At 41.8% G+C, this 15,083-nt stretch overlaps 1 protein-coding gene across 1 annotated transcript in view; it reads right to left on the bottom strand.

The window, feature by feature from the left end:
• Positions 1-15,083, bottom strand: part of SLF2 (SMC5-SMC6 complex localization factor 2) — a 45,404-nt gene that overhangs the window by 14,776 nt on the left and 15,545 nt on the right. Inside the window, exons 7-13 of the mRNA XM_008144190.3 lie at positions 14,878-15,000; positions 14,319-14,486; positions 12,397-12,499; positions 4,966-5,041; positions 4,041-4,182; positions 2,070-2,172; positions 1,081-1,257 (exon numbers count right to left, since the gene is read on the bottom strand). Coding sequence (XP_008142412.2) covers positions 1,081-1,257; positions 2,070-2,172; positions 4,041-4,182; positions 4,966-5,041; positions 12,397-12,499; positions 14,319-14,486; positions 14,878-15,000 — 892 coding nt within the window. The remainder of the gene's footprint in view (positions 1-1,080; positions 1,258-2,069; positions 2,173-4,040; positions 4,183-4,965; positions 5,042-12,396; positions 12,500-14,318; positions 14,487-14,877; positions 15,001-15,083) is intronic.

Below are 15,083 nucleotides of genomic sequence, written 5' to 3'. Positions count from 1 at the left end.
GATAGAGAGCCAGAAACATCGATGAGAGAGAAACATCTATCAGCTGACTCTTGCACACCCCCTACTGGGGATGTGCCCGCAACCAAGGCACATGCCCTTGACCGGAATCGAACCCGGGACCTTTGAGTCCACAGGCCGACGCTCTATCCACTGAGCCAAACCGGTTTTGGCAAACACTCCATTTCTTTTCGGTCTCTGCTCAAAGGACACTCTAGAAAGGCATTCCTTGACTGCCTTGCTATTCTCTATACTAATGTCTTGCTATATTTTTATTTGTAGCCCTATTATAACTTGACATAATATTATATTCTACATTTACTTTTTATTTATTTTTAAAATATTTTTTTAATTGATTTCAGAGAGGAAGGAAGAGGGAGAGATAGAGACATCAATGATGAGAGAGAATCATTGATCAGCTGCTTCCTGCATGTGCCCTTGACTAGAATTGAGCCTGCAACCCTTCAGTCCGCAGGCTGACACTCTATCCACTGAGCCAAACTAGCTAGGGCAACTTTCTTTATTATATAACGCTCTGACTAGGGTAAAACTACCATGAGGTCAAGGGCTTTGTCTTTTTTAACAGATGTATCTCTAGCATCTACATTAATGTTTGGCCCACAGTAATTCCCCAATAAACACATTTGGTGTGTGTGTGTAAAAAATAGTTTTAGAGACGATTCACTTATAATGAATTTAAATAATACAGTCCCAGCAAAGACAGTCCCTTCCTCAGTTTATTTTTCATCTGCCCAAGATTTTTAAAAAAAATATATTTTATTGATTTTTTACAGAGAGGAAAGGAGAGGGATAGAGTCAGAAACATCGATGGGAGCGAAACATCGATCAGCTGCCTCCTGCACACCTCCTACTGGGGATGTGCCACAACCAAGATACATGCCCTTGACTGGAATCGAACCTGGGACCTTTCAGTCCACAGGCCGACGCTCTATCCACTGAGCCAAACCAGCTAGGGCCTGCCCAAGATCTTAACTGAGCTTAGAAACTGTTCTGCATGCTCTGTGAAAGTCAAATTTTGATGTTACACAAGAAAACCAATACTAAACTTTTAAATAATATTACCTTTGTGTTCCAATCTCTGATGTTTTTCATCAGGTTTATCAGGAGACTTTGAAAGTCCACTAGAGGAATCTGCTTCAGCTGTTTTTCCAAACTCATTTTAAATAACATTAAAATCAGCAACATTATTTCGTGATCCTGGTAACCTTCTGGATGTATTGATGTACATAAGCCTAGAAACTTTGACACAAATGCAGAGACAAAGCTACTTGAGATAATTTTTACTTAAATAGTTTAAAATAACAACTTTTAAATAAAAAATGCAAGAGAATTGTGTAGAAAACAAAACATCAGTTGCCTAGGAAAAAAAATACTCATGTTAGTAGTTGAATTAGGTGATAGGATTAAGTATTTTCTTCCATATTTTCTCATTTTCAAGATTTTCCTTTTTCTTTCTTTTTTTACATATATTTTTATTGATTTCAGAGAGGAAGGGAGAGGGAGCAAGAGATAATAATGACAGAGAATCATTGATTGGCTGCCTCCTGCACGCCCCGCCCCCTACTGGGGATCGAGCCTGCAAGCCAGGCATGTTCCCTTGATCCGAATTGAACCTGGGACACTTCAGTCTGCTGAGCAAACCAGCTAGGGCTCAAGATTTTCTTAATGGTGCAATATCATTGATTTGATCCAACCACTAAAAATGATTTAACACCGTTATTCTCAGTCACTGAGTTATATTGTAACATTTTTTCTTCATACATCTGAATGCTAAAAAAATTATTGATTTAAAGATATTAGTTTCAAAAAGCTTCTTGGTAAAGTATTCCTAGAACTATGTTACATATATACTCTGATCTAAAGGTCCCTTTCACTCCTAATATTAAAAACCAAATTAAAACAGCAAAAATTATCTTTAAAACAAAGTTTTATTGCTAAGAAATTTCAGAGACTGGAAATCACCTGGTAAAACATTAGTTATTTTGTTTTAAAACCACAAAAGTAAATGGTTCCAGCTCTGATTTAAAGACACACATAAGTGTTTTACCTACCTTAACCACATTTAAAATGTTGGTTTCAGGAAGAGTTGAAAAAATCGGCTTACCAGATGAATCTTCACTTTCTTTTCCCCCCAATGTCATTTGTGTTTCAGAACTATCGAAAATGAATAAAGCAAAAATGAAATTAGGTACAATATAATTATAAGAAATATAACATCAAAAATGTATATTATATTGAGGCATAATTTACATTCAATAAGAGGAATATGCCCATTTTAAGTTTTGATAAATATATATTACTAGTGTAACCCCTATCCGAATCAAGAAACAGGACATTTCCATTACCCCTAAAAGTCCCTTCTTGCCAGATGCAAGTCAACCCACTTTCTCTCACTCCAGGTAAATACTAATTTGATCTCTATCTCTATGCATTAAGTTTTTCCTTGAACTACTACTTATTATAAGGCACTATCCTCATTACTTTTGGTGTCAGAGAGTTATGTAGATGATGGCTCTGACTACAAAAAGAACTCTTAATATTTAAAAGCCTCCTATGACTTAAAAAAACTGCCACAGCAATATAAAGAAACTGTAAGCCTCCCCATTGAGGTAAGTGAAGAGGAGACATATGAACTTGGCCTTCAAAAGATAGGTAAGATCTGGCTGGGTAGCTCAGTTGATCCTGTACATCAAAAGGTTGTGGCTTTGGCCAAAACCGGTTTGGCTCAGTGGATAGAGCGTCGGCCTGCGGACTGAAGGGTCCCAGGTTCGGTTCCAGTCAAGGGCATGTACCTTGGTTGAGGGCACATCCCCAGTAGGGGGTGTGCAGGAGGCAGCTGATCGATGTTTCTCTCTCATCGATGTTTCTAACTCTCTATCCCTCTCCCTTCCTCTCTGTAAAAATATCAATAAAATATATTAAAAAAAAAAAAAGGTTGTGGCTTTGATTTCTGGTCAGAGCATATGCCTAGATTGAGGGTTCCATCCCTGGCAGGGCATGTATTGAGGCAATTGATTGATGTTTCTCTCTCTCTCTCTCAAATCAATAAAAAGCATACACTTAGGTGATTTAAAAAAAGATATTTCCTTGTTTAATCTGATTAAAAAGTCAAGAGGTATCAAGATACAGTATGCTGTGAAGAATTATACTCCCAGTCTAGAGTATAAAACAATCACTTCTACTTTTAGTTCTTTTTTTTCACAAGTGTTTTATGCATTTACAAATAAATATGAGTATTTCCCCCCACACACACACCTTTAATACAAATGTTAGCATACTATATACTACTCTGTTGTGCACATCTCTTTTTTCACTTAATATATATCATGGAGATATTTGAATATCTGAAGAACTTTTTATTTTTTAAATATCTGCTTGGTAGTCCTGTTTCCCTTCCTAGCTATACAACTTAGGCAAGTTACTTAATATGTTTCTATGCCTGACTTACCAGTAAAATGGGAATGAAAGTACTAATAGTTGTAGTGATTATTAAATGAAATACTACATATTAAGCCTTAGAACCATGCTTTGCATATACTAAGCAATACGTTTTAGTAGTTGTGATGATTATTATTAATGTACCATAATCTGCCCCCAATAGATGGACTGTCTTTTAAACAGTGTTTCAGTAAGTAAGACAGTTAATATTTTGGCAGAGAAACACTAAGGATGGAACTGAGGGGTCAGTCTGAAGAAGAACTAATGCGATAATGGCTAATGTATAGAAAGAACAAGCAGATATTTTGGCTAGAACAAAGTGAGAGCAAAACAGAAAACAGGTAAAATATTACTACTGTGTTTTGAATTTTAAAAAAAGTTTCTATTTTTCCCTTGTTAAACATGATGGCTTTAGATGAAGATAGAGGTTAATGTATCTATTTCAAGAGCCATTTAAACTTTGAAAGATTTTTAAAAAAAATCAAGAACGGATATTAAAGTTATTAAAAGAATGACTATTAACTATTATATAAAAATTGTTTAAGAGAATGTTTTTTGGCATTAATTATGAAGAGAAAACTTACACTAGATTGTCTTCATTAAAGTCTGGCTGAAGTTTCTCCAGAGGAAACAAAAATCTAAAATCAATTCCCATATTGAAAAACACAGCTGCTATATCCGACAATGATGGGATCCAAGGCCAAACTGGTGAATCACTGAAGGTATCTAGTAGAAGAAAATATTTTATCTCAAATCCTGAGTTCACAAACTCACAGTTGCAAGGTGATAGTCTGCATGTGAAACATGGATTATTATAGTGATTTTATATGACAACTGGTAATGATATGTTAACAATATAGTTGTATAGAATGATCATATAAAAATTACAAAATTTCAAATAAATATCAAAGAAATGACATTTATGAACAAAGTATCTGAGAGAGGATGGATAAAAGGGTGTAACTCAGGAGGAAGGAACACATTTTGAAAAGGCAGAAATAACAATGGTAAAATACCAACTACTATTCGCACTGGGTGATTTTACCATCACCAGTGTCTATGTGTCACAATCCTCAAAACAAGACAACTAGATCACAATGCTTGTTTCATTATAAGAGATCGCAAAGGTTTTGAAAAAGCAATTGTGAATTTTGCAGTAGACACTATCAATCACCTCAGTGCACAATCAGTATAATACTGTTGCTCACCAAGAGCCAATTAAAGTTAATTGACTAAATAAATAAGCTTGCAACTATTTCTACTTACCTAGCACAGTAAGCCATGACTTGGTAAATATTAGGTAAGGGCTGCCACTTGCAACATCTTATACAACTAGAAAAATGCAGATACTCATTTTTGATGGCGTTTCATTATTAAAGACTTTAGATTACAAAAATAACTTTTATTCTATATTCCCAAATATCCTACTAGTAATTTTCAGCAATACAAAAAAAGACCATGTACATATCAATCAATAATTCATACTGCTAATTACCATTATATACTCACCATTTCTAATTGTTATTTCCATCAATGTACTTAAAATCTGCACGGACACAATACAGTCTGTATGAACTGACATCATCTAAGTAGATGAATGACAGTATTAAGGAGAAGAAAGAAAACATAAGCATTTACTATTTGCCAGCCACATATACAACAGGTGTTTTATGTGCATTTCATTTAATACTTATCAAAACCTTATGAAGTGGTCATACATCACACATAGGAGCAAATAGGCTCGGAGAGATTAAATACTCTACCCAACGTAATACATGAGCAGCTGGAATTTAAATCCAGATCTCATTCTGAAGTCAGAGCCTTTTCTATTCTTACATGTTATTTTTAAAACCTTCATTTATAATAAGACAAATACAACATTTGAAACTATAAAATAATAATTTTCGAGTTCATATCATGCCACAAAACTCAAAAACCGTAAAGGAAAAGGCTGATAGCTTGATCAATTCACAGGCAAAATAATCAAACAAAGAACTAGTAAAAATACTTGAAAAGATACAAATATGCAAATTAACATACCAACGTACTTTTAAAAAGATGTTCAGTATCACCAGTAATCAAAGAAATACAAAGAAAAACAAGATGTCATTAGTTGACTTCAAGATCAGTGAAGACTGAAAATATTGATAATACTCAGTGTTCAGAAGTGTACTAAGAAAGAGGTAGTATGTCCAGTGTGAGTGTACTTTGGGAAAATTTAAAAAATAATTTAGTAATTTATGCAAAGCTATTGTCTTTATACTTATTTTTTTTTCAATCCTCACCAGAGGATGCTTATATTGATATTTTAGAGGGACAGAAACACTGATGTGAGAAACATCGATTGGTTGCCTCCTATATGCGCATTAACCAGGAATTGAACCCATAACCTAAGTATGTGCCCGGACAAGGTATCAAACCTATACGGGACCATGCTCCAACTAACTGGGCCACCCAGCCACGGCTGTCCTTGCACTTGGACCTAGTCGGCCATTTTACACAGGAATTTATATGCAGAGGCATGTAATTAATAAAATTTCATAAGATAATTCTTTGGAAATAAAAGCGTAAGTTTAAAACTCCCCCTTTCTCTCTGTCTCTAAAATTAATGAAAACATATTTAAAAAACAAAACAAAAACCCATGTGAATTCCCTCTGAAAACAGTAAAAAAAACCAACAAGTAAACTGTCTTTCTGGTCTACTACATTTAGATCACAAAGATGTAAAACATTTTCACAATTAAATTTACAAAATATTAATTAGGACTATAGCATTAAAATGAATTCTGAGTTTGGCAAGCGTGGCTCAGTGGTTGGGTGTCGACCTATGAACCTGGAGGTCACAATTCGATTCCCGGATGGGGCACATGCCTGGGTTGTGAGCTCGACCCCCCTGGGAGCTTGTGGGAGAGGCAGCCGATTGATAATTCTAATAATTGATGTTTCTATCTCTCTCTCCCGCTCTCTTAAATAAAAATAATAATAAAAAAAAAGACATGTAAAATGAATTCTGACATTTATTTTAAAAAACTTGTAAATTGAGCCGAGACCGGTTTGGCTCAGTGGATAGAGCGTCGGCCTGCGGACTCAAGGGTCCCGGGTTCGATTCCGGTCAAGGGCATGTGCCTTGGTTGCAGGCACATCCCCAGTGGGGGGTGTGCAAGAGGCAGATGATCGATGTTTCTCTCTCACTGATGTTTCTAACTCTCTATCCCTCTCTCTTCCTCTCTGTAAAAAATCAATAAAATATATTTTAAAAAAAATTAAAAAAACAAAAAAAACGAAAAAAAAACACAAACTTGTAAATTGGTCTCTCCATCATGAAAAATGAATTTGGAATTGGGAAGGAGAAATGAGACACAGAAAAAGTTCTTAAAAATAATTATTAGTTTGGTTTTCAAAGAATAAATATGAAGAATATAAAAAACTGCTTACACAAAGACATGCTTGTATGCAATCATTAGGGTTTTAAAAAGGCCATAATGATGGGCACACATCAAGATGAAAATTAACATAAGCTAAATGCAAAGTCTTACTCCTAAGTTTAAGAAAATAAGTATTACATAATTAGAGAATAGAGGCCTGTCATGAGAGCAAATCAAATTCTGAATTGTAATAAATAGAAATATGTGGGTAGAGTAGATAAGTAAAAAGCTTCCTAGAAACTGCTGGTAAGAAGGACCTTATCTGAAGCATAGGTCCATTTATATATGGGGAGGGGAAAAATATACTTTATGAGTGACACTGACAAGCTAAAGGTCTATCAGAAAAACGATCATTAAAGAGACTTGAAATTTAGTGACTGCAGAATGGTTAGTGTGGGGAGAGAGGACAGTCCTGATAGTTATTTAAAAATAACTTAAGGGCCCTGCTGGGTAGCTCAGTTGGTTAGAGTGTCGTCCCTATACGCCAAGGTTGCCAGTTGGATCCCCAGTCAGGGCACATGTGAGACTCAACCAATGAATGCATAAATAAGTGGAACAACAAATCAAAGTTTCTCTTTCTCTCTCCAAAAATCAATAAATAAAAATAAAGTACTGTAATGACAGATGAGGCAAATTCTGGGAAGCTGTAGAAAAGATACTTAGTACCACTAGATAAAAACTGTAGGAAGACAACTTGTTATTTAATTAGGACTGTTAAAGAATTACTGGGGTCCAAGTAGTCAGTTACTGGAAGCAAATGCTTCTGCCCCATAGTCTGCCCCACCTGTTCTTCTCTTTGTCTAGAATGCTCTTCTCTCACGTAGTGACAAGGCTCATTTCACCACCTTCTTCAAGTCTTTACTCAGATCTCACCTTATCAGTAAGGCCTTACTGATACCATATACACTGAGCGGCCAGATTATGATCTCTGAACACATAATAATCTGGCCACTCAGTGTATACGTATGTATGTGTGTACACACACACACACACACACACACACACACAAGGCCCGGTGCACGAAATTCGTGCACGTGGGTGGGTGGGGTTCCCTCAGCCCAGCCTGCACCCTCTCCAATCTGGAACCCCTTGAGGGATGTCCGACTGCCCGTTTAGGCCCAATCCCAATGGGCAGTCAGATATCCCTCTCACAATACAGGACTACTGGCTCCCAACTGCTCGCCTGCCTGCCTTCCTAATTACCCCTAACCACTTCTGCCTGCCAGCCTGATTGATGCCTAATTGCTCCCCTGCCAGCCTATTTGCCTCTAACTGCTCTCCCTGCAGGCCTGGGTCCCCCCCAACTGCCCTTCCCTGCAGGCCCGGTCACCCCCAACTTCCCTCCTCTGCTGGCCTGGTCACCCCTAACTGCCCTCCCCTGTAGGCTTGATTGCCCCCAACTGCCCTCCCTTGCAGGCCTGGTCCCTCCCAACTGCCCTCCCCTGCTGGCCTGATCACCCCCAACTGCCCTCCCTTTCAGGTCTGGTCCCTCCCAACTGCCTTCCCTTGCTGGCCATTTTGTGGCAGCCATCTTGTGTCCACATGGGGGCAGGATCTTTGACCACATAGGGGCAGCCATCTTGTATGTTGGAGTGATAAGTCAATTTGCATATTACTCTTTTATTAGGTAGGATAGAGACCTGGTGCACAGGTGGGGGCCAGCTGGTTTGCCCTGAAGGGTGTCCCGGATCAGGGTGGGGGTTCCCTTGGGGTGTGGGGCGGCCTGGGCGAGGGGCCTGTGGTTGTTTTCAGGCTGACCATGCCCCCCGGCCACCCAAGCGGAGGCCCTGGTATCTGGGATTTTTTATCTTCTATAATTGAAACTTTGTAGCCTTGAGTGGAGGCCTGAGCCCACCAGAGTGTGTGGAAAGTTTGGCTTCCTCCATTGCCTGGGAAACCCAAGCCTCCTGCTTGCTCCGTGGCTGCAAGCATCTTGGTTGGGGTTAATTTGCATACTTGCTCCTGATTGGCTGGTGGGCATAGTGGTATGATGGTTAATTTGCATATTACTCTTTCATTAGATAGAATATATATATATATATTAGAGCCCAGTGCATGAATTCGTGCATGGGTGGGGTCCGGCCAGCCTGGCCAGGGGGGAGGGGATATGGGTGGTTGGCCTGCCTGCCTGCTGGTCGAACTCCTGGTCGAGGGGGCAATTTGCATATTAGCCTTTTATTATATAGGATATACAGTGAGTGGCCAGATTATTATGCGTTCAGCGATCATAACTGGCCACTCAGTGTATATAACATACATAGAAAAATCAAACTTTCTTTAGCCTTTTTCTTCATAGTACTTATCATTTGATATACCTATAAATGTGCACACACTCATTTATTGTCTGTCTCCTCTATACTAGAATGTGGGTTTCATAAGATCAGAAACACCTTTTTCATTGTTGTTCTCTCTTCACTATCTGGAAGAGCTGGCACTCAAAATTGCCAGCTTTATGAAAAAATAAATAAAAGCCTGTACTGGAATATCTAGTTCTTGCCAAATATAAGATTCTTTGAAATACTATCTTAAAGCCCAGACTAGAAACTCCATGTTTGTCCCACTTCTCACTTCACATATCATAAAGTTCTCTGATACCACTAAATATTTATAAAGTTACCATATAGATAATACAAAAATTGAGATCATTATTTGAGGTGGATTTAAGAGTTAGATATGAATGAGGAGAAACATTCCATTTGATTTACATTAAAAAGAAATGAACGGGGAAAGATTAGTCAAGTCAAATCCTAAAAATGTATGCAGGCACCCCTATAAAAATGGGGGCAAATACCCCCAGGTTTGTAAGCATTAGATCTTTCTGAAACTAAATATAACAGTGATTTAGCAATGTATGTCCCAGGTACAACATTTTTGACTATCCTACACACTACCTGCATTAGTATTTTCTTTATAATCTTTTTATATTGATTCTTTTTTAAAATATGTATTTTCTTTATTTTTACAGAGAGGAAGGGAGAAGAATAGAGAGTTAGAAACATCGACGAGAGAGAAACATTGATCAGCTGCCTCCCGCACACCCCCTACTGGGGATGTGCCCGCAACCAAGGTACATGCCCTTGACCAGAATAGAACCTGGAACCCTTCAGTCCGCAGGATGATGCTCTATCCACTGAGCCAAACTGGTTAGAGCTATATTGATTCTTTTGCCTCATTCTAATCCACTGAAATTATGGATCTGATGTGCTATATTAGTTTTTTCTCTAGTAATCATCCTATCTAATAAAGGAGTAATATGCAAATTGACTGTACCTCCGCTACAAAGATGGCGGCCCACATAGCACCAGGGTGGGACACTAGCGTCCCACTCACAGGCTGCAGAGGGAGGAAGAGCTGCAGACAGAACGCTGGGCTGCTGGGCTGGGGGCATGCTCAGAGCTGCCGCCCACGCAGCTTGGGACACGCCCCCGGCCCAGCAGACAGAAGCCCAGCTGACAAAAAGCAGGCAGTGGGCTGGGGGTGAGCTCTGAGCCGCCGCCGCGCGACTTGGGACATGCCAAACAGACAGACGCTGGGCCAGGGGCTGCTCAGAGCCAGGGCTGCTCAGAGCCGCCACTGCGCAGCTTGGGACACGCCCCCGGCCCAGTAGACAGAAGCCCAGCTGACAGAACCGGGCTGCTGGGCCGGGGGCTGCTCAGAGCCGGTGCTGCTCAGAGCCACTGCTGCGCAGCTTGGGACACGCCCCTGGCCCAGCTGACAGAAAGCGGGCGGTGGGCCGGGGGTGAGCTCTGAGCCGCCGCAGCACGACTTGGGACACGCCAAGCGGACAGAGCCACCGCTTTGGGACACGCCCCCGGCCCAGCAGACAGAAAGCGGGCGGTGGGCTGGGGGTGAGCTCTGAGCCGCCGCAGCGCAACTTGGGACAAGTCAAGCGGACAGACACTGGGCCGGGGAGCGATGCTGCGCAGCTTGGGACACGCCTCCGGCCCAGCAGACAGAAGCGCAGCTGACAGAAAGCGGGCATGCCCCCAGCCCAGTGGACAGAAGCCCTGCGGACACAATGAAGGGGGTCCTCTGTGCATGAACTGCAGAGGAAACACCTTTTCCGAAGGCTCATTGGCTAAGCTCCCTATAAGCTGCCTCTCACAGTGTTCTTGGTAACTTGAGTAATAAGAACCTAAGAAGGTGTTCTAAGGTTTTTCCACCACACTCCTGGAGGAAAAACGAAGGTCTGCTGCTGGAGGGCTAAGAAATGTCATATCCTGCCCTAGCCAGTTTGGCTCAGTGGATAGAGCCTCGGCCTGCCCACCGCAGGGTCCAGGTTCGATTCTGATCAAGGGCATGTACCTAGGTTGCAGGCTCCTCCCTAGCCAGGGTCCAGGTCAGGGCTCATGCAGGAGGCAACCGATCGAAGTGTCCCTCTCACATTGATGTTTCTCTGTCTTTCCCTCTCTCTTCCAAGCTCTGTAAAAATCAATGGAAACATATCCTCAGGTGAGGATAAAAAAAGAAATGTCATATCCTATGAAAGACACATCTTGAAAGTGCCTAAAGAAAGCTGTCATTTTTTCATGGTGAAGGGACTGGAGTCCGTGTTGGTGAAAACACCTTGGCGGCTGTGACAGTGGCAGCAGCAGCGGGGTGATGGGGCTGGTGCCTTCCCCTGATCAGCCCAGTCACCTCCCGCAGGGGAAGGCCAGACTGCGGCTTAGGCCCGCTCCCCATCACTGGACATCTCCTGAGGGCTCCCAGTCTGTCAGAGGGGGCAGGCTTGGCTGAAGGATGCCCCCCCCCCCCGTGCACGAATTTTGTGCACCGGGCCTCTAGTATATAATAAAAGGCTAATATGCAAATAGACCAAACAGCAGAACAACTGGAACCACCGAACAACTGATCGCTATGATGTGCGCTGACCACCAGGGGGCGTGCACGGAACATGGCAGGCGTTGGCCGTGGCAGGATGGTGGAGGTGAGCAGGGGCGCCAGACCAAGGCGGGGCGCGCCAGTCACTGTCATCCGGGTGAGCCTCTGGTGGTTAGTGAAAATTCTTTGTTCCCGCATGCCACAGTCCTACCCAGAGCTTGCACCCGCTGCCAGTGCCTGGTGCCAGTCCCGACCACTTGGCGCCATCAGCAAGTGGGAATGGCAGCTGCCAGCCCTGATTACCCCTGAGGGCTTCTCCTCCTCCCCCTGCTCCTGAGGGGCGATTGGGGCACTGATGGCACTGTCCCCACTTGCACCTGTTGCTGGCGCTGGCCCCAATCCAATCACTTCAAGCCCCCGTCAGCGGGTGCGAGCGGGGCCTGTCAATGCGTGGGAGCTGTGGTGGCGGGAGTGGGGCTGCTAGCAGACTGTGGTAGGAGGGACCGGGAGGGGTCACAGAGGATGGGCCGAGACCCAACCCTGTGCTCACCACAGCCTCTCGGCCCATAGTTCCTTTCAAGATGCACGAATTTGTGCACTGGGCCTCTAGTGTTCAAATAAGATCATATTTTAAAAGTTTGCTTTTGACTAGGAAATACAGTTGGAAGCAATACCCCTCAAACATTTTTCTTACCCGAAACAGCCACTTTAACACAGGTACAGGACACTGGACATAGTGATAAGCAGAGGTAAGAAAGCCTTGTGTCGTCAAAAAAATCTGATCGGTTTTTCCTGATCTGAAAAAAATAAAGTAGACTCAATATGACTGTTGACAAGAAACTTCTATCACCATATCTGACATAATCAGGGAAATGAGCAAGCAAACCATCCTTAAGTCCATTCTTGGGTGGATTTCACTCCAATGGATAGATTACTTATAAAAGATATTCAATCGATGGCCTAAAACTGATCCAATCTGTTGGTTTGGCTCTAGATTTATTTATTGGTAAATCTACATTAGCTGGCAGTGTTTATCAACAGGAACAGCCTATCAAGTCTCAGGACATCATCTGCTTTTGCAAGCTTGGGTTTGTACTTTCATAAAACTCAGCACCAGAATTAATGTGATCTCTCTGGATCTGAGATATCATGCACTGAGAGAAATTAGCTTTGTGGTAATTCGAGAGAAAAGCATGGTGATAGAGACTGCTATTTGCCTATCCCAATATCTATCCTTGCCTTTCCTCTTGGTATCCAAACCCTGATTTTTAGCTGGGCACACTGGCTGCCTGAAATAAAAATCATTCCCAGCCTTCCCTATAGGTAGATATGGCCATGTTGACTAAGCTCTACCCAACTAACCATAAGTAGAAATGTTGTGTGGGATTTCTGAAAAATTGAATACAAAGACTGGAGCTCCAGGAACACCTAAAGAAACCAATTGCAAAGGATGGTGAAGAAGAAAGATTATATGGTGAAACACCAGCTCTGGACTTCCTATCTTTGAATTCTTTCACATAAAAAAAAAAAATTCTTATTTAAGCCCCTGTTAATGTTTCAAATATAATTCTTTATTATTGAAAATATTACTTATGTCCTCATTTTTCCCCCTATGGACCCCCTCCAGCCCCTCCCCTGCCTCCAGCCCCAGGACCTCACTGAGCCCTTGTCCGTGCCCATGAAGCCCCTATTATTTTAATAGTCACTGTTATTATATACTGACTGTAGGCCCGATGCACGAAATTCATGTCAGGGTAGGCCTTCGCAGCCCCTGCCGCCTTGGCCGCCTCTGAGCCCTCATGGCTCCACTCCCCTCCCACTGGTCATTCTGCTGTCCGGTCTAATTAGCATATTAGCTCTTTATTATATAGGAGGATCTTATCCTAACTAATAAAGGCATGTGATGTGCCAAACGACTATATTATACTGCATCCTATCCTCCTATATAATAAAAGCATAATATACAAATTGACCAAACAGTGGAATGACCGGTGAGTGGGGGGGGGGGGACCCCCCGCTGTGGGGCTGGCAAGCAGGTGGCGCCAGGCCAGCCAAGGCACGTGCCAGCAGGCAGATGGAGGGGGCGACAGGGGCTGGCACCATCACCTGATTGCCTGCCTGATGAGGGAAGCCATGGGTGGTGGCACCAGTGAGGTGATACAGGGCGGGGCCGGCCGCTCGCTGTCCTCAGGCCCGCTGGGGTTGGGGTTGCCCCCCACAGAGGGAGGCTACTGGCAGTGGTGGCACAATGGGGGGTGGGGCCGGCCATTCGTCGCCTGCACAGTCCTGATCGGCCCTCCAATCACCTCCTGCAGAGGGAGGACATGGGGAGTGGACCTAAGCCGTCAGTGGGACATCCCCTGAGGGCTCCTGGACTGCGATAGGGCACAGGCTGGGCTGAGGGACCCCTTCCCCTTCCCCCTCAGTGCACAAATTTTCGTGCACCAGGCCTTTAGAAATTAAATAATAAAACACAAAGGGCAATAGTAATAAGGAAGAGAATTAAGAAACTGGATAGGTCATTAACAGAAATTAACCTTTTAGAAGGTTACATTAATCAGAATCTTAGAGTAATTTTTATATGTGAAAAAGTAAAATGTCTGTTTTTCTACTTACTTAAGAATAAGCTTTTCTGCAGCACTTTGTCCAATAAAACCAGAGTCTCTTAAATCCAAGGTATACTGATTGAAAATTTTTCCGGAATTGAGTAAATTAAATATTTCTTCACCTGGATGATGATCAGGAATAGCATCAATTGTAATTGAAAATTTCTTTAGAAATTCCCTGAAATTACAAAAAGTTACTGATTAACAAACAGTTATATTGCATTTAAATTTATATTTAAAAGTTGAGTGTAAAGCAAACTTTTCTTAGGACCAATGTAATCCTAGATTAGAAGACTAGCATGAAAACAGTTGTTCTGCTCCTCACACTTTTTGCTAGTTATTAGTCCAAAGCCACTAAACGTGTGTGAAAAGAAACAATAAACAGGAGAAAAGACAAATGATGTAACGTGGCCTTAACATTTGCCTTTCAAATCCATCACAGATGGATTAGAAACCCATCAGAGATTATCCACCAAGTAAATAACCATCAACTGCCCATTTATTTCATAAAGACAAAACTTAAAAATGTATAAACTTAACAGGGTATATATTATGAAAAAACGGTATACCTGTGCTCTTCTAAGAGGCCATCCTCATCATCTGTACTGTCTTGATCTCCAATTCTGATTGGGGATTTAATGCCTCGGCCCTGCCTAATATCTTCCTGTAGTTGCTTCTGTAGTTCATCTAGCCTGAGAATTGAAAGAATGTTATAATAAATGGTTTGCCCTAAAAATAAAAACACACTTTAGTAAAACTCTTATTAAGTACTAGA

Source organism: Eptesicus fuscus, chromosome 17 (genome assembly GCF_027574615.1).
Source record: "Eptesicus fuscus isolate TK198812 chromosome 17, DD_ASM_mEF_20220401, whole genome shotgun sequence".
NCBI classification, from domain to species: domain Eukaryota; kingdom Metazoa; phylum Chordata; class Mammalia; order Chiroptera; family Vespertilionidae; genus Eptesicus; species Eptesicus fuscus.
This window is presented reverse-complemented; position numbering and strand designations above follow the sequence as displayed.